We start from the raw sequence: 18,128 nt of genomic DNA, 5'->3' as shown, positions 1-18,128 counted from the left end.
TCTGGGGGCCGTGCTGCTGGCATGGCAACGCTGCTGTTGTGCAAGCTTGGAAAATGCGAAAGCCTGAGTTATCAGTGTTATTATAAATAGTTATTAAAGCTGACAGGATTTAAAATGTTGTTATTAACGTTCTTAATGTTAACTTGAGGGTAGAGTGAGAGAATAAAATGCGGCGCTGGCTGGCTGGCAGCCGGTGGGAGCTCTCCGCAGGACCGTCTGTGGTTGGAGCTCTGTCATCCATCCTCAGCTGTTCTTTGCCTGGAGAAGGAGAGGAAGAAGAATCCAGTTGCTTCTCTGAACTTTTCTCTGCTTGCACAGATTGTTCCTTCTTGAGCTTTTGCTGGCTTTGCGGTGGGCTGTTAACGAGGCGTTTCACTTGGTAGGTGTGTGCTGTCATGGTGAAGTTTCTACCAGACGTATGCGTCCAGATGCAATTCCCAACAAGTTGGAGAAGGCTAAAGACGTAGGGCAAGCTGTTTCCCTTAGGTGAGCTGGATATGACAAGGTACCGAAAAAACCAGATTTTACTTTACCAAGAGCATGTCGTTTTGCAAGAACGTGGTTGTACCTTCACTGGTCAAATGAAGTTGGGGGGAGTATCTCAACAAATATGATACGACACGTTTGAATTAAGCCCAGAATTGTTTGCTTTTCACTTCGTTTTTGTGGATTGTGTGCAAATCTGTGTTTTTTAAGGAGCAAGTTCGGTACGAATGTGAAGATTGGTGCCAAAACGCATCTGTTAGCAGCTTTTAATCTTCAGGTTTGACAAAGCGTACAGACACGGACAAATTGTAATTTACATGATGAAACCGCAGGGTGATGGATTGCTGCAGTGGCGTGGAACGTCACGGAAAGGAAATAAATTTCACAAGATAAAAGGAAAGGGTTGGAGTGCATTTACTTCTATTATAAGTTTTTACAGGGTATGTGCACTGCAGCGCACTACTACCTGGGCTCAAATCTGCTAGGGTAAATCCTCTTCAGCAAATAGAGCTTTCTTTGCGACGCTGCTTTATTAGAAAGGAGATTATTTGGTTTAGAGGGTCATTCTAGAGTAGAGCTTGAATGAACTTGAGTTGCTTTCCAAGATAAACACAACCCCAGAACAAAGCATATCTGGGTTTACTGTTACATACAATGGTGTTTTAAGAGCTTGCACCTGGCGTGGCGGAGCGAACATTAAAAGCTTGTGAAGAATTGCCAGTGCGACATATGGCACAGCCCACGGACAGATCCAGAATTGGTCTGGACCGGCTACGGGCCCCTTGCCAGGGCTTGAGGTTCTCGTTGCAGCGATCCGCAGCATTTAAGCATTTAGCACTGTTGTATCAAGATGTAATTGCTCATAATCTTCCCCGAAACTCTCTCTCGGAGCTGATCTCTGCTCGTGCCTTCCTGTTGCTTTTCTGTCACCGTAAAATACCAGATCGGGACTGATGAATTTCCCTTTTGCCTTCCTCTTCACCTGTGACTACATTGCGAACTAACAGCTTCCCTGCGGGCTCCGTCCATCACTCATTGGGGCTCGGTTTGGCAGTTGCTGTGGGTGGGGGTTTGTCTTTTCATCACCCCGTTTGCTCGGCTCTGTGTCGGGCTCAGAGCCGCAAACCCACGTAGGGAAGGAAGCGAAACCCCATTTGCTTTTAAAATCATCCCAGGTCTTTGTTCAAAGGGCCTCATCAGAGTGACCATCCCGTGTCGTCCGCCGTGGAACGTGGGAAAGCGGCTTCAGTTTCCCCTGCATCTGCTGGGATTCATAAAGATCAACCACCCCTATGAAATATCAAAGCAGGGCGAATGCTGCAGGATCGCAGCCGGGAACCTAAGATGGGAAGGTGCCTCGCGGGTCACTGCTGTGTGGGTGATTTTTTTTTTTTTTTTTTTCTTTTTTCTTTTTGCAGCAGCCTTTCCTAAGGCTGCATCTTTCCATGATAGGGTTGGGGAAGTCTCCTGCTCCTTGTCCCGCCTCAGACTGCTCTAGCACCTGGCTGGGTCCCATCAGCCTTTTCCTAATTTTCCTTCTGAGGAGGATGTAGGGTGCTTCTTTGAGGACCAGGCAGTGTTGGGATGGCCAGGATCTGCTGATAAGCCTCAGGACTAGGTGCGGAGGTCGCGGCACCTACCACCAAGTATCAGGGGAGGAGTTTTTTATCAGAGAAATGACTAAACTAAACTGGGGCGTCCTTCAGAGCGCTGTCTCTGGGTGTGAGATGTTGTTTAGTTCCCTCTTCTATCCCCCCCGCAACTCGTTTGTTATGCAAGGACTGCACCATCTGGATGGCAGATGATACCTTTACGTTTGTCTGTTTTCAGTTTTCCTACTATAAATCATCCGATTTAGCTGGTTTCTGTTGCTTGAGCTCTTCCCAGTGTTTGAACTAGCTCTGCTTTAAAGCCAGGCTGCCCCGATAGGGAGCTTTCTGCTGGGGCTCCTGCTCCCGCTGCGCCTCCCAAATATATATAGATGTATGTGTATATATGCTCTGAAGCCCCTGAATCAGATTCCTCCACCACCGCAAACAGCTTTCTGTATCGACTCTCCTTTTGCTCAGCCAAACAGGCTCCTCGCAGACAAAAGCGGGGTAAAGGGATGTCTGAGCGAACATGGCTGGCCAGCCAAAATCCCGCACTGAGCTGCACCAACTGCAGAAAATTCTCCTTCTGTCTTTCTGACTGGTTTTCTTGCCTACTGAAGACAAACCGTGGTCTTGCTGGAGTTTGTCAGAAACGCAACGGGTCTTTATCCGCCGTCTCTTTTCATAAGAAAAGAGGGTTTAACAATCTGCTGATGTTACTAGCAAAGCCAGCCTGATTATGTAGTGAGATTTTTTTTGTTTTGTTTTGATTTTGTTAAAATCTGTTCCCTCCTGGTTTCGTGTGCTGCCAACTATTTTTTGCACCAGAAGAAGATCATGTTCAGTTTTCTCCATAGCCCTCGTCCTTGGGATGGGCTTTGCGGTAGTAAGGTCCTCAGTGTATGTGTGGTCCCAGGTCTTCCTCGCGTATGTCCATCTCTATTCGGTCCTGTCACCCTCTCTGCCATTAAGTTGGTCTCCGGACCATCCACATCTCCGGCCGTATGTATTGAATGACTTCTCTCTTCCTTGGGGCTGCGTGCCTGTCTCCTCCTTCAGCACGCTCTTGGATCACAACCTATTTAGAGCGCTCTCCATAAATGCCTGGCATGAAGTCTCAAGCGCATTGCTCAAAACACCAGAAACCGCTTCTATTTTGTCAGCGTATCTCTGATCACATCTTAATTTTCCATTTTCATGTGTGGCTAATTAACACTTAAACTTGCTCTTGAGGGAGCTTCTCCATTTTAGTGCTTTAGACGGACCCACCACGTGGTCGGCGCTAGTACGTGGTGCTGGAGCTAATGCTCCTCAGACCGGCTGGGTGGAAATGGTTTCAATGAACGGTTTGAAGCCGGGCCAGAGAGTGAATCAAACATGAATGACCATGAGTCACTTTGGAAAATAGCCCTGTTGAGGGCTCAGGGGGTGACGTGCCTGCTGCAGATAGCTCCGCTTGCACGCCCAGAGGTTGCACGTTGGCTTCGAGGGTCCTCCCGGCTTGTCCTCCGCCACGCGGCTGTCGCTGCCACCTCCTTTGGGTGTGGGGAACCGGCATTAGTTAGTGTGATGAGTGCTGAGTATAAACGAACCTGGGTATGTGTCATGGAAATGCTGTGCTGCGGGAGCTGGATGTGAGATAAAGGAGCCGGTATCTCTGCCGGAGAGCCCTGCTGGGTGATTGTCTGGGAAGAGCCGAGCTGCAGTGCCACGGAGGAGGAGGGCATGCTCCCGGCGGGTTTGGCGTGGGGATAGCGGCAGGCATCCCATCTCAGCCGCTTTTTCCCAAGAAATCCCAGCATCATCTTCAGCGGGGCTTGGATAGTGCAGCCTTGCGTTACGCCTTTTGGCTCGGTCGCTTTTTGCTGCCTTCCCTGAGCTCAAGTGCCGCGTGTCCCTCGGGGTGCCTGTCCCTGGAGCCCAGGGAGGGGTCCCACAATAGACAAGGGGTGCTGTGGTGCAGAGGGGGCGCTGGCTGCGCCTCCTGGAGTGGCCAGTACACCCAAGGAGGGGAGCCAGACCCCTTCATCTGCATCCCACATCCCTGCACCCTGAAAGCGGGGAGCCCGGACTGTCTAGGCGGTGGCTGACCCCGTTGCATCTCCTCTGCTCCCACCCGCCCCGGGGTAAACACGTGGGGTTTTTTGCTTTAATGACCAAGGGCTAATTTTTTTCTCCTTTCCCCTTTTTTTTTTCCTCTTTCACAGGTGAACCCCACGCCGCAGGGTACGCGAGCGCTGCTGAAAATGATGTACTGCCCATACTGCCGAGGGCTGGTGTCGGTGAAGCCCTGCTACAACTACTGCTTTAATGTCATGAGAGGCTGCTTGGCCAACCAAGGGGACTTGGACGCCGAGTGGAATATCTTTATGGGTAAGGCAATATGGGTTAAAACTGAATGTGAGGATACACTGGTAGCGTGTCCCACACCCAAACGGCTTTTGTGAGTGACTGTGCTGAGCTATGGCAGGTTTTTTAGGTGATCTGTGATGGTATTTTTTGTTCCACACCGCTGTGTGCAGCGCTTCTTTTGCAGTTCACGTTAATTTGTAAATAAATGGGACTTTTGTTGTGGCAGTGACCTCTGTTGCGGCAAGCTTTAGGAGGATGGAGCTGCCATGTGCCTGTAGGCTTGGAGCATCTCTTCTTGCTGGAGCGAGTGTGCGGACGAGCTGTTTTTTCCATACTAGCCCTTATAGGTTGTTGTCACCCTACAGATGGCCTTCCTGAAGCCAGTTTTCTTGCTCAGTTGTCTGGGAGTCTCCCAGCCAGTCGCAGTGGGCTTTGGGAAAAGCTGTAGGCCTGTATTTTACATTAAAAAAAATTGAATGGGGCATGTGTCTGAATCTGGTTTTGAACAGCTCATTTGGCGCTCGGCCACCATCCTTTCGAAATGTCGGTAGGACCTACGTGACACTGGGCGAGTGCTTTTGCCATCCTCTTCCTCCTGTTCGTTCTTTGTCTTCCGTGTTTGTAAACGGTGTTATGCAATACACGAAATCTAGACTGAAATGTTAAACTCTGCCTTGGGTCAAGGCTCGACAGAATTGACAATGCATCCCGTTTTGGGGGCACAGGCAATAGATAATGTTAAATGTTTTCATTTGTGCTCCTTTTCCAGGAGCTTGATTATCTGTGAGCGAGCATCCTTTGGGAGCAGTCGTTTCACTCCGGTTAATGTGTGATGAAGTGCACATGGAACGGATCTGCCGCTACTGACAAGGCTGCGGTGCTCTTCCCGTCCCGCTCCTGGGGAGGAAAAAAAAAATAAAAAAAAAATCATTAGAAAGAAGAGATTTCCCTTTCGTTAAGCTGTGAGATAAAAGAAGGGAAATTGCTGATAATTGGCATTTCAGGCTAGATTTAAATCTTAGACTTTGTTTTTCTGTGGTTTGTACACTGGCTTTTCACTCCGCTGCCCGTGCCAACTGGATGTGTGCGGGGTATTATTTTCAGAAGGCCTTTTTTTTTTTTTTTTTTTTGGCCTGGGTATTCCATATAGGGAGTTAAATGTGACACTATATTGGGTTTCCAAGTCATTCTCTGGGAGGCTGACGCCTCCCACCCCCCCGCCATTCCTCCCAGCCGTCTTTCTCATGAGAATATTAAGTATTTCAGCTACAATTGTTGCTGAAATAGCTCAAAGCCAGGAGACTTGCAAACATCTAGTCCAAGCCGAAAAGAGGAATCCCATGAAAGGGGGGGGCATAATGCCAGAAAGCAGACAAAAGCACAAGCAGCTAATTGCTGTAGGTGGTATGCAGCTAAAAATGAACCTCAGGGGAAGCCAGCCAGCCCTGTCGCACGAGAGCGAGCAGGCACCGCATACGATAATTAAGATTATTAAACGAGACAAAATAAATAAATGCGATTCCAGGTTGGAAGCAAAGCTTTCTTCTCCCAGTGCTTCTTCCCCAAGGGGCTTCTTGCCCACTCATTATTTAAGTATGGTATTAAGCTTCGTTACATTTATTGGCAATATTTGCTCGGTTCTTGCACTCTGGGTTAATTCCTGCAGTGGAGTACGGAGGCTGAAAACTTAAGCTGTGCTTTCTTTAGACAGTTTAATAACTGAACAGGTGCCGGTTATGTTGCAGATTTTGTTTTCCATCTCAATTTGTCACTTGAGGCAAATTAAATTAAATCGATCTGGTGTTTGGGGCAGGGCGTGCATCACAAATGTCCTGAAACCTATTAAAGGTTTCAATAAATGTAAAAAAAAAAAAACAAACCCAAAACCCAACCTCAAAACCCCACCCTACAACAACAGCAACCCCCCCCACCTGCATGTGCTCAATGCTATTTTGCATCAGGGGCTTAAATACTAAGTTATGATAATGATTTACCACGTGGCAAAAACAGATCTTTGAACCTAGTAAAATAATTTAAAGATATTTAATATAGCAATAAATGCTGCAAGCGTATATGAATTTGGGCGCGTGTGCCTATAAAATAAGCATGCCCATGTGCTAGTGGGTCTATATGAAGTCTTGCGTAAAGCTTTTCCAAGCTGGGATCTAAAGTTTGTAGGTTTTTTGAGGCAAAAAGGCTTCATATTTATACTTCCTCGCTTCTGCAAAGGACCATTTTAAAGTTGCGGTGGACGAAATAACGACCGAATCGTACTCTCTTCTGCCATTTACCTACCTTTAAATTATTTCGCCCTCTGTTTCTGACCCAGTTGTATGCCAGTTAGATGGGGGGGGGGGGGTACTTCTGTTTCAAACAAGCTATTGGGGGAGGTTGGAGCTTTCCTGAAGGAACAGTGTTAATCTCCAGTGCCCTTTCATGATTTTTTTATTATTTTTTTTTTCCCCCACAAAGGTTTACGCCGCTGAAAGATGTTGAATTCAGGCTCTGTATACATATCTGGAGTACTACTTTGTGTGCAAAGAATTTTTTCCCCCTTCAAAAAAAAAAAAAAAAAAAAAGACTGTTGTTAATGAATGGTCAAGGTCTTCCCCCTCCTTCCCTCCCCTTTTAAATCAGATCTTGGGGTTAAGACTGAAAACTGCCTTTTGTTCTTCAAGTCAGACAGTGAGGCTGAAGATGTGGGTTTCTGATTATTGGTGGCACAATGCGAAAGAATTGCTTTCCTTCATGAGAGCGAGGTGCTTTGTCGCCAAGGATTGTCTCAATGCCAGTAGCAAGGACAAATGTATGCAGGAGGAAAAGGGTCTTTAAGGGATGGAGCTATATGGTGTGGGTTGGGGCGGTCCCGTCCCCCCCCCCCAAACCATTTCTATCTCCCCATCGCAGGGAGGAGAGACAGTCTTTGTCATGCTGTGTGTTTGTAATAAATGGCCAGGGTACATTTTTCACTCTGCCAGACTTTTTTTTTTTTTTTTTTTGGGGGTGGGGGGGCAGGAGCCACCTCAACGTGGCTTCTAAATAGCGATTATTTGCACAGGAGCCGGGGCAAAAGAAGTGATATTTATAATCGGCTCCCCTCTCCCAGTAATGAAAAAAAACCTTTTTGGGGAGACGAGCGGCGCTGAAGCGGCGTTTCTGGTGTTAGGGCGGCATGCCTCCCCCATGGAGGCGCTGGCGTTACCCTGAACCCTGGCCACCCTCACCCACGTCCAGCGTGGCTGCTGGCGGGGGGGGGGGCGGATCGCCGCTCGCCACCGCTGCTGCTGGGGACACCAGCCAGTCGCTGCTGGGAGGTAAAAGTTTGCAGGATACCCCCAAAATCCAAACTGGGGATGAAGTAGAGCCCCCCCCTCCACCACTTTTGGTTTGGTTTGGTTTTTCCACCCCCTTTTTAATGCAAGTGTGTTGCATTTAGCCATCCTTGCCAGCATCCATCCCAGCTCCTGAAGAGCTCCAGTTGAATATATTCTCCAAGGGCAATTATTACTTTCCTTATCTTTTCTTGCCAGCTTTGGCAGCTCTGCTGGAGGCCAAATGCATTTTCTCTATCGGCAGTCAAAGCGGAGGCTGCATTCCTGGGCTGTGATACATGGAACGCCATGGCACCCCCACTAACAAAGGACCCAATTCGCTCTACATTCCCATGGTCTTGTGGATGGCCTGCCCGGCTCAAAGTTTACAAAGACGCCAAACAGCCAGAAGAATTGGGGTTTATGTTTCCTTTCAGTCTTTCACAAACACTTTATTGATCTGCGGCCTTCCCTGGCCACTCGGAGAATTAAGTAGTTACAAAATGGAATGATTTTTTTCTCTTTTTTTTTTTTTTTAACTATACATTTTGTGTGGTTTATTATCTGTCTATTCATAATATTTTTATTTGAAATGAGCAGCTTCCTGCAAACTGCGCTGGGATGTCCTTTATGCGCGTGAAAAACCCCAAAAGCTTTGACAATGATGAACACATTTAAGTTGTGCTCCACTTGTTTACAAAAGTCTCCATTTGGTAGCACATCAAAAGCATTTTTCTCCCTCCGGCACAATGGTATATTCATGCTAGCAGTCATTACTCAGAGATTTGAAGCATCACTTTATTGGAGCCCACCACAATACAGTCTAAGACTCTTTGTTTCATTTGTTATTACCTTCTTTTTTTCTTTTTTTTCTTTTCTTTTTTTTTTTTTTTTTTTTTTTTTAAATGCACGTAGTTCAGACCTGTTTGTAGCCCCTGACGGCTAAATTCCAGCCATGCCCTGCAGCAGCTCCGTCACTGATGCTGGGGCGAGGGGCTTTCCTGGGGGCTCCGGCTCCTCCTGGGGTTCATTCCCTAAACACTGGCACCTCAGAGCTGCGGGAGTCCCGGCGGACGTTTTTAGGATGCGTTCATTGACGGATAGACCTTTAACTAACACCCAGCAAAGCTTTGGAATATTGTCTTTTAAAAGTGGATTTACAGGCTAGGAAGGCGTCTGCAGTTCATGTGGGGCTTTTAGTGTTGGATGATGATGATTATTATTATTAATAATAGTAATTCATAATTTAAATGCACAAGTAGCTTAACTGTATGTTTGTCATCAGTTTGTGGGATTTTTTTTTTTTTTTAGTGTAGTTTAACATGACTTGGGCGTTAAGGCAGAGCTATTACTAAATGGTTCGGTAAGTGGAATATCTTCATAGGGCTTTAACAGGTAGCTGGAGCCCACAGATGTTTTCTGCTTGTGGAAAGTACCTTCTGCACTTAGGAGGAGGATGAATGTCACAAGAAACACTTTTCAAGAGAAATTAATAGGCTGACTGTGAAACGCCTGTTTCTCCTTAATGGAAGGGAACAGGCGTATCCTTGGGAGCGGGGAGGAGCTCCTCGGGAGAGGGTTTCCTTGGGTCCGGAGCAGCTGTTGTGTCCTGACCTCCCACTAGGAAAAAAATGAAGAACTAAATGCAACTGGAAAATGAGGAGTTTGTGGCAGAGCATCACGAAGTGACGCAGAAGAGGAGGCCGGTAAACAGGATGCTCCAGGGTTGAGGGACTGCAGTGAGCACTAAGGTTAAATAAAGGTTGCGATGGGCAAGAAGGGACGAGTGCTTGGCACCGGGCGTGGTGGCACCGTCCAGGGCGGAGCCAGAGAGAGGGCTGAAATGCAATGCAGGGTGCAAGCCTTAATGCCAGTAATAATTTCCCAGAGGAAGGAATGGCGGTCTGGTACCTGCTGTGTTTAATGATGTAGTTGATGAGTACGTGCATGTTGGCACGGGAGGAGTGACCCCTTGTTGGCTGAGGGACTTTTCCATCTCCACTTGCATTGAGATGTGTCAAATAGATATCATTAGTGCACAGTGTTTACCCTGGTCTCTCTCGCGCGGGTTGTCCACGCAATGCCAGAAGGGGCAATCCCTTGGCTCCCCCAGGCCCAGCGAAGCCTCCAGCTTTCCGTAAGGGAGAGATGGTGGTGACAGTCATCTTGGGCCCTTTCGTCTTGGTGTCTTGTGTTCAGGACCAGCATGAGGAAGCCGGTGGCTTTGAAAGTAGTCTTGAAAAACAAATGACACAAGGAAACATTTAATAAATGAGCACGGAGAGGAGGGTGTTAGTAATGCTTGTTCTAATGGGAGGAGCTGATTACAGGCTGCCTTTTGGCAGGCTGCGATGGCTCTTCCCCGTTTAACACAGCTTTTGATGTCTGTGAGCCCATGGGTTGGTGCCGGCAGCCTGTAAGTGCCCAGTGAAGTTGCAGGCTCTGGGAACGGAGCAAAATGCTTCCTGGTTGTGCGCGCTGGTCAGAAGATGTCTGGGCGCTTAATCTGTTATCCGTGTTAGCCATTACCCTTGAAGCTCCTCCATTAAAAGCCATTGTTTCTCTCCCTGTGTTAGATTCCATGCTGCTGGTAGCAGAGAGGTTGGAGGGTCCCTTCAACATCGAGTCAGTCATGGACCCCATTGATGTGAAAATTTCGGATGCGATCATGAACATGCAGGAGAACAGCATGCAGGTGTCTCAGAAGGTAAATGGGCCAAGAGGATATGCGGGCTTTATTTATGCAATGTGTTTTATTTCCCTGTTCTCGTTGATATGTTTTTTCTTTAATGTCCTTTCGAGTATACATAAAGCTGATGTATTATTTTGGGCAGGGGCTGGGTTGGAGCCTGGAGAAGGGAGGCTCTTGTGACCTCCCATTTCATAAAACCCTTTCCTTCTCTCGCGTAGGTTTTCCAGGGATGTGGCCAGCCAAAAACACTCGCCCAGGGCCGGACCGCTCGCTCCGTCTCCGAAAGCGGTTTCAGCGCTCGTTTCAGACCCTACAACCCGGAGGAGCGGCCGACGACAGCCGCCGGCACGAGCTTGGACCGACTGGTGAGTGCCTGGTCCTGCCGGTGCCGCGCCAGCGCTTCACACCCCTCTACCACAGCATGTAATTTTCCATTTGTAATTTATAGGATTTCTTAATATTCCTTGGCTGTCTTAAACTCTCCGAGGGGTGTAATCTGCCCATGGCTCCAGACATGAATTACCTCAACGCTTCTATGTCAGAAAAGTGCCTATTTTAAAGGCTTGGCTGATGAGTAATATGCGTTTGAGGAGCGATGTTTAATTTTGTATTAAAAAAGTAAATCAACCATCAAAACACACAGCCTGAAGATCTGGCCTATACACATCTGTTGTGATAAAAAAATACCTTTCCAGCTTCACTTTTAATGAGCATTTGGTATTCTGGATTATGTCCTGTGTTTCTTTTTTTTTTTTTTTTTTTTTTTTTTTCTTTTATTTAATAGGTTACTGATGTGAAAGAGAAGCTGAAGCAAGCCAAAAAATTTTGGTCATCTCTCCCTGGCAACATTTGCAACGATGAAAAGATGTCCGTAGGCACTGTCAACGAGAACGAGTGCTGGAACGGGAGCGCCAAGAGCAGGTTTGGCGATGCTGCCTCCCCCGGTTAACTCTCTCCCTCTCTACCCAGCCTTTCCCGGCGTGCCGGCCCCTGTCCCCGAGCCCTCTTCTCCTACAGGAGTGACCCCAGTTTCCCCAAGACAGGCTGCTGCCGTTACCCCTATTATTTTTAGGAAATGGGAGAGCTTGAACACCGAGCTAAGGGTTGTCCAAGCTCTACGTGGTGGTTTGTTTTGAAGGAGGGAACTGAGTCTAGATACTCAGATGCGGCGTCTCTCCTCGGACTCTTACTCACGGGGTTGGGCAGGTGATGTGTACAAAATCCCGTAGCGTGGCTGCGGAGTGGGGACGCTTGTGCTCTCTGACAGCACCGTTGACCCCAGTGCTCCCAGTTGGTGTTTCTACCAGGAGCTATTGCTCTATTCCTTGTTGACCAAAGGCAGGGGAGATGGAGGCTGGTGAAAAGCCCTCTTCTCCGCTGCTGAGGTCAGTGGCATGAGGGGGCCGGTGGTGTTCATGCATGCTTTTTATGGAAAAATAGTTACAAAACTTTTCTTTTTTTTTCTTGTAAGGAAGAAATTACCAACACATGAATAAGCCAAAGGCTTTTTGTCGTATGGTTTATGTAACTGTTTAACTTCTATTTTGGAAATAGAAGTTTCTTTTTTTCTGTTTGCTTACTGAGGAAATAAGCAAAATCCAAGATGTTCCATTAAAAAAAAATAAAATACAGTCATCCAGGGTTTTCCAGCAGTTTTTCTAAGTAATAACAGTCTTTGCTCTTGGTAATTTTGGGGCACGGGACTCAGCCATACCGCGTAAATTTTGCACTGTTCCGTGCGTGCTCGAAACTGCCTTGGGGCCAGGGCGATGGTTTGGGTCTCTGCGACAAGAAATGGCTCTGCCCTCCTGAGGTCGTCTTTATCAGCGGCTTGTACAGGGCTCTTTGCGGCAGATTTCCCCCATGTGTGAGGTCTGTCACCAGTAAGGAGGGGGAGACAGAGACTTGGCACCACTGGGCAAGGAGACAGAGGGGATGCTGGACATCCCAAGTGGGCTGTGAAAGATATTTCGCTTTGCTCTTACTGTTTTTTTCTGTGGCTCCAATAAGCTAAAAGTTCAGTAGTCTTACACACTTTGGTCTCTCTCTGACTTCTTTGAAATATAGAATATTGATCACAAATAATAACAAAACCAATAATAATAATAATATTTTAAAAAAAACCCAAACCCTTCCCGTATACAAGACAGGGTTTGAGCATGCCCTTCAGTTGTATGCTTATATCTCACTGCCTGGTCTCCAGGACCAGTAGATTGGGATAAAGTCTTTTCTCTTTCTCGTGATACCGAAGTTGGCTTCGTAACTAAGAAAAGTCACTTTTTCTTCTGTTAAACAGTGATTTTTTTTCTTGCACGTCAGGTAATTGAAGGAGGGGAAAAAAGTGTCATATCCCTGCTCTATAAAACGACACTCCAAATACCTATTTTAGGAGACGTATTCTGTTGTGTTTTATTGCTCGGTCTCTCTTTTAAACCAAGAGGCCACACGTGTGTTCAGACCCCTGCACGCGCCCTCCTTGGGCTCGGCAGCTCGCCTCTGCTCCGCTTCGATGCATGGGCTTACGGTATCTCATCTTCGACATCACAGATGTTTCTCCTGCTGGGGTTATTAGGCAAATTGCACCCGCTGTCGGCATGGTGAGAAGTACACATGTCATACCCCAGCTTGATGGTTAAGGTGCATTATGCAAAGCCACAATGACACTCTTGGCTCCAACAGTTCCTGTAGGCTTCTCTGGGATAAGTATGGCCCCAAAGGTTGTTTTCCTGAAAGTCTCATCTAACTGGGCATCAAGGCTTCTCAGCAGCTTGGTTTGCTCTGTTGCCTGCAGCAAGCTTGATCTATGCTGTTGCAAGCCATTATTATTATTATTATAAACCCCAGATCTTCCTTCTCTTTTCAAGTTGAGGAGAAAATTGTCTTTCCCCTGCCTTTGTGGCACAGGGTGTGTGAAAACAGTGTTTAATTCTGTGTGCTGCTCAGGTTGCAGGGAAGGGAGAAGGGCTCAGAAGCTGGAGAAGGGCTCCGTGAGGGTTAGCGTGTGGGAAGGTCGCGTTGGGCTCAGAATCTCCCCCAGGCTGGAAACGGGGGTGGCATCACCGAGTTCCCACGCTGTCGCCCTTCGGCACGGGGCACTGCCAAGCTGCAGCTCCGGTACCAAGAGGAATGGTTTCTTTTCAGGTACGACTTTGCAGTAACTGGCAATGGCTTAGCAAGTCAAGTGAATAACCCAGAGGTAGAAGTTGATATTACCAAGCCAGACATGGTGATTCGCCGGCAAATCATGGCTCTGCGGGTGATGACCAACAAGCTGAAGAATGCCTACAGTGGGAATGATGTCGACTTCATTGACATAAGTATGTTTGCTGTTGTTTGCCTTTTGCTTTTTCTTTTTCCCTTTTTAATTGGATTTCATGCTAGCACGGGGTAGCTGGTTAAGCTTCGGCTTTGGGTAGGCGTGTTAGTAAAGAGGGTGGGAATCAGCATCTCCGTCAGGCTGTGCGGGGAGGATGTTCCTGTAGAATCATAGAACGTGTTGGGTTGGAAGGGACATTTAAAGGCCATCTAGTCCAACCCCCCTGCCGTGAGCAGGGACATCTTCAACTAGAGCAGGTTGCTCAGAGCCCTGATCAACCTGACCTGCAATGTTTCCAGGGATGGGGCATCGACTGCCTCTCTGGGCAACCTGGGACAGTGTTTCACCACCCTTACTGTAAAAAATTTCTTCCTTATACCTAGTCTAAACGTCCCCACTTTTAGTTTAAAACCATTCCCCTTTGTTTTATCGCGTCCCTCCCCAGCTTTCCTGGAGCCCCTTCAGGGACTAGAAGGGGCTGGAAGGTCTCCCCGGAGCCTTCTCTTCTCCAGGCTGAACCCCCCCAACTCTCTCAGCCTGTCCTCACAGCAGAGGGGCTCCAGCCCTCCCAGCATCTCCGTGGCCTCCTCTGGCCCCGCTCCAACAGCTCCGTGTCCTTCTGCTGTTGGTGCCCCAGCGCTGGATGCAGTACTGCAGGGGGGTCTCCCCAGAGCGGAGCAGAGGGGCAGAATCCCCCCCTCGCCCTGCTGCCCACACTGCTGGGGATGCAGCCCAGGCTGCGGGGGGTTTCTGGGCTGCCAGCGCACGTTGACGGCTCATGTTGAGCTTCTCATCTACCTGCACACATACGTGTGACGAAGGGCACGTGGTAGTCACATTAACCGGAGGACCCGTGCTCAATCTCATAGATGTCAGAACATCCCTGAACTTGCTTTTTTGCCCCCCGCTGCCTTCGGCGAGCGAAGCCTCCGAGGAGGACAGAGGGGGACAACATGTGTTTCTCCCGCAGGTGAGGAGAGCAGCGGCGAGGAGAGCGGCAGCGGCTGCGAGCTCCAGCAGTGCTCCCCGGAGTTCGAGTTCAACGCCACCGAAGTCACTGGGAACTCCAACAAGAGCGATAAGAACGTGAACACTTCTGCCGCTACCAGGAGCGGTTTATCACAAGCAGCCTTGCTCCTTAGCATTTTGTTCTTGGCCATCCAAAGACAATGGAGATAATTGTGCAGCGTAGGGGGGGAAAAAAAAAGACTTTTATTATCAAAGTTAGAAGGCACCTGCTTTCACTTTTATACCATCTAGGGACTTTGCTTTTTAAGTTAATGGACAACAGTGTACAGTTTTTACTATGTTGCCACTGGTTTTAAGATACTGATTTATTTTTTTTTTCCCCTTGCTATTCTGGGAATAACAGGAACGGGGGACTACCAGTCTGTCTCGTTCACCAAGAGTCCATGTTAGAGTGGATAACAAAAGTGTATATACAAGCCTGTAGTTAGCTCTGCATTTGTGTCTTTATCACTTTTCTTTTTTCTTTTTTTTTTTTTTTAATTTTACCATATTTCTTACAAGAAAAAGAAAAAAAAAAACCACCCCAGGGTCTTCTCTTGGCCTGTAACAAGTATGTGTTTCTGGAATGAGAAATATCTGTACAGAAGCAGGTTTTATTTATCGTGTTATCTTACGGGGAAAAAAAATAATTGCCCAACAAGCAGAAAACATGTTTCACGTAGTTAACTTCCCATTTATCCACATTATGTTAGTTGCCTTATCTGGAAAGAAGTGGAAGTAATTTGTCTTTATTATGCGGTAAAACAGAAGGGGAAGGCAGAGCTGGTCAGCGTGCCAAGTGCCCCGTTTGCACGGGGCGTTAATGCCAGGAGCAGGTTGTTCCTTTTTTACAGGAGATTGGGTTAAATTGGAAGAGACTCCAGAGAATTCCCGTTCTGCAGACGCTAAGAAGAGTTGTCGTTTGTTCCCCGGCATCCTTGCAATTAGGTGTAACTCCTGTAGGGCAGTTCCCGACGTGCGTCCCCCGTGGGAATAAGGCATTAAACTTGTTCGGTTGGAAGCAACTTGTCATCTCGCAGATCCAAATGCCGACGTGTGTCTTGTCCGCAAGTTTGTTAGATGAATGCTGGATTAATTTTTTTTTTTTTCTAATTTTGTCGTCGTTGTTGCTGTTTTTAAGGAATACTTTGTGGGAGGGCAGGCAGAGGCGGGGGCGTCAGGTTTGGGTTTGCAGGATTTTTGTTTCCTCTCTGATGGGGAGCAAAAGGGACGGAGGCGAAAGGGACTGTTGCAGGCAGGCGGGAGTAGGAGCAGGCAGGAGCTGGCGGGGATGAAGATTCCTCCTTTTCTCCCTATGTTTCATCCCCTGGGAGACGATGCCCAGTGGCTGTGGCTTTTCGGCACTACCGGAGACACCCTCCTCTCTCTACCTGTGTTGTGTTGTGGTGAACAGCAACTCCTTAATAAAAGAAATGTATATTTTTAAGAAGAGAGATGAAATAATTTTTAAAAGAGTTTAGGGAAAGCAAAGTCTTTGGAAAGACTCAAAATTCTTCTGCACGTCTCCTCCTGCTTTAGGTAACCTTTAGGTCTGGCTCGGACGCAGGGATCCAGCCAGGAGAGCAACCGAGAGCGCGAGAATTTGCTCTTTTCCACCCTTGTCTTGTAAGGATAATTTTCTATTTTTATATTGAAGCATTAATTACTTGTTAGCTCAGGGTCAGTGTTATATTCAACTTTATTTTCACACCAAATTTCTGCAAAGCTATAAAGACGAAGTATTCTTGGCTGGTATAAACAATCCTGGAGGCTTAATTTTACTAGAAGTAGCCAGTTATTTATTAAAACATGATGTTAGTAGAGTTAGGGATATTCTGGCTAGATTATTTTTCTTTAGAAAATAAATCACGGAACCATAAAATTGAAAAAGTTATAAATTTATGTGTGGGAAAAAATGGATTGTAAATACCTAAGTTGCCTTGCAAGGAATTGGAAAATGTGCTGATATTTAGAAACTACCTCAGTTCTGAGGAATTTCCTTTCTAGCTTTGAGTGCTATTACATTTACTTGGTAGAAGTGAATCTGGTCTCCAATATGTAGCTGAAAGAGTTATCCCTATAGACCTTGTTAGATTGTTTTTAATTTAGAGGGTTGAACTACATCCAGCTGTTTTCTTTCAGCTAAGTTCCCTAACAAAGAGAATTTCTGAATTAAATATTGCTGATGGTTTCCATGACTTTTTTCCTGATTTGTTTGGTTTCATGGCATTTTCTGATTGCCCTTTAATTATTTAAATGGTTCTAGCCATTTGAATTTTAATCCCGAAATAAACAAACCTTAGATGCACTACCATTGTAAATATATCGCAGTAAGGTCTGACTGGATAACCCTTCTGGCTTATACCCAGCTGGCAGGCCGGCAAAGTAAAATGAAGAAAGAAAGAAAGAGAAAAAAAAAAAAAAGAAGAAAAAAAAAAAAAGGAAGAAATAAATAATTTAAACTTCTTCAGAGCTTAGAGAATGGTGGAACAAAAGCCCTTATGTTCCGCGGGGCTGACTTCTCCAACATCTCCCTTCTTGGCGTGTTCATATGTAAGAAAGTTGCTTGTAAATTCTCCGGCTTTTGAGCATTTCTGCTCGGAAGAAAACGTTTCTGAATTTATATTTATCATTTTACATCTACTTGCTTACTAATTATTATTCCTTAGTTTGGTACAAGACCTGCCGTGAGTTTTAACTGTGTCCAGTTGACTTTGTTAATAGCACAACACTCCTCCGCTATATAAAGGACAGATTTGTCACCTGGGGCTACAGGAAACAAGAGTAAACATCAATGTAGGATGATCAAAAGTTGTGTTCCTGCTTTTATTTTGTGTTTGTGTGCGAAATTGGCTCTCTGACATGAACTCGTAAACTAAACCATACGGGGAGGGCCGAGGCATGCTGCTTGCTTTGAGGAAGGCTTGTGCTCCCTTCCTTCAAGTATTTCTCTTTTTTTTTTTTTTTTTTTTTTTTTTTTTCCCCCACATAACCGTTGACATTACGACCATGTTTTAAAGAAAAATTCCCATACGTAGAATTAATACTTAAAATTAATGGAATTGGTAATGAGCTTCAAATGCGAAACGAACCCAAGAGGTGCTGTTCTTAGCGGCATGTGAGGTGCTGTCTCCCAGAAAGCTGGAATAAAAGAAAAAAAAAAAGATGTCTCTTGAAAGGAGATGATGGAGCAGCTCTGTGCCTCTCCTGCCACACGTCCAGCTCCCCGACGCGCAGCCTCCCAGGCGAACTTGAGCTCCTCCGCCCACCAGCCTCCCTCTTTACGCTTCTGATAGCAGTGAAGGGGGAAAAGGAGAGCAAATAGCGTGACTCTTGTAATCAGAGTCTCTGGTTTTGTGCTGCGGGGAGTG

At 46.7% G+C, this 18,128-nt stretch overlaps 1 protein-coding gene across 1 annotated transcript in view; it reads left to right on the top strand.

Moving 5' to 3' along the window:
- GPC4 (glypican 4) overlaps positions 1 to 16,191 on the top strand; it is a 70,237-nt gene extending 54,046 nt beyond the window's left edge. The window contains exons 4-9 of the mRNA XM_054214599.1: positions 4,286 to 4,451; positions 10,318 to 10,448; positions 10,652 to 10,798; positions 11,218 to 11,354; positions 13,575 to 13,750; positions 14,720 to 16,191. Coding sequence (XP_054070574.1) covers positions 4,286 to 4,451; positions 10,318 to 10,448; positions 10,652 to 10,798; positions 11,218 to 11,354; positions 13,575 to 13,750; positions 14,720 to 14,928 — 966 coding nt within the window. The 3' untranslated portion in view covers positions 14,929 to 16,191. The remainder of the gene's footprint in view (positions 1 to 4,285; positions 4,452 to 10,317; positions 10,449 to 10,651; positions 10,799 to 11,217; positions 11,355 to 13,574; positions 13,751 to 14,719) is intronic.
- The last annotated feature ends 1,937 nt before the right edge of the window (positions 16,192 to 18,128 follow it).

This window comes from Rissa tridactyla, chromosome 9, assembly GCF_028500815.1.
Source record: "Rissa tridactyla isolate bRisTri1 chromosome 9, bRisTri1.patW.cur.20221130, whole genome shotgun sequence".
NCBI lineage: Eukaryota > Metazoa > Chordata > Aves > Charadriiformes > Laridae > Rissa > Rissa tridactyla.
Note: the sequence above shows the minus strand (reverse complement) of the source record. Positions and strands in the feature narration are given on the sequence as shown.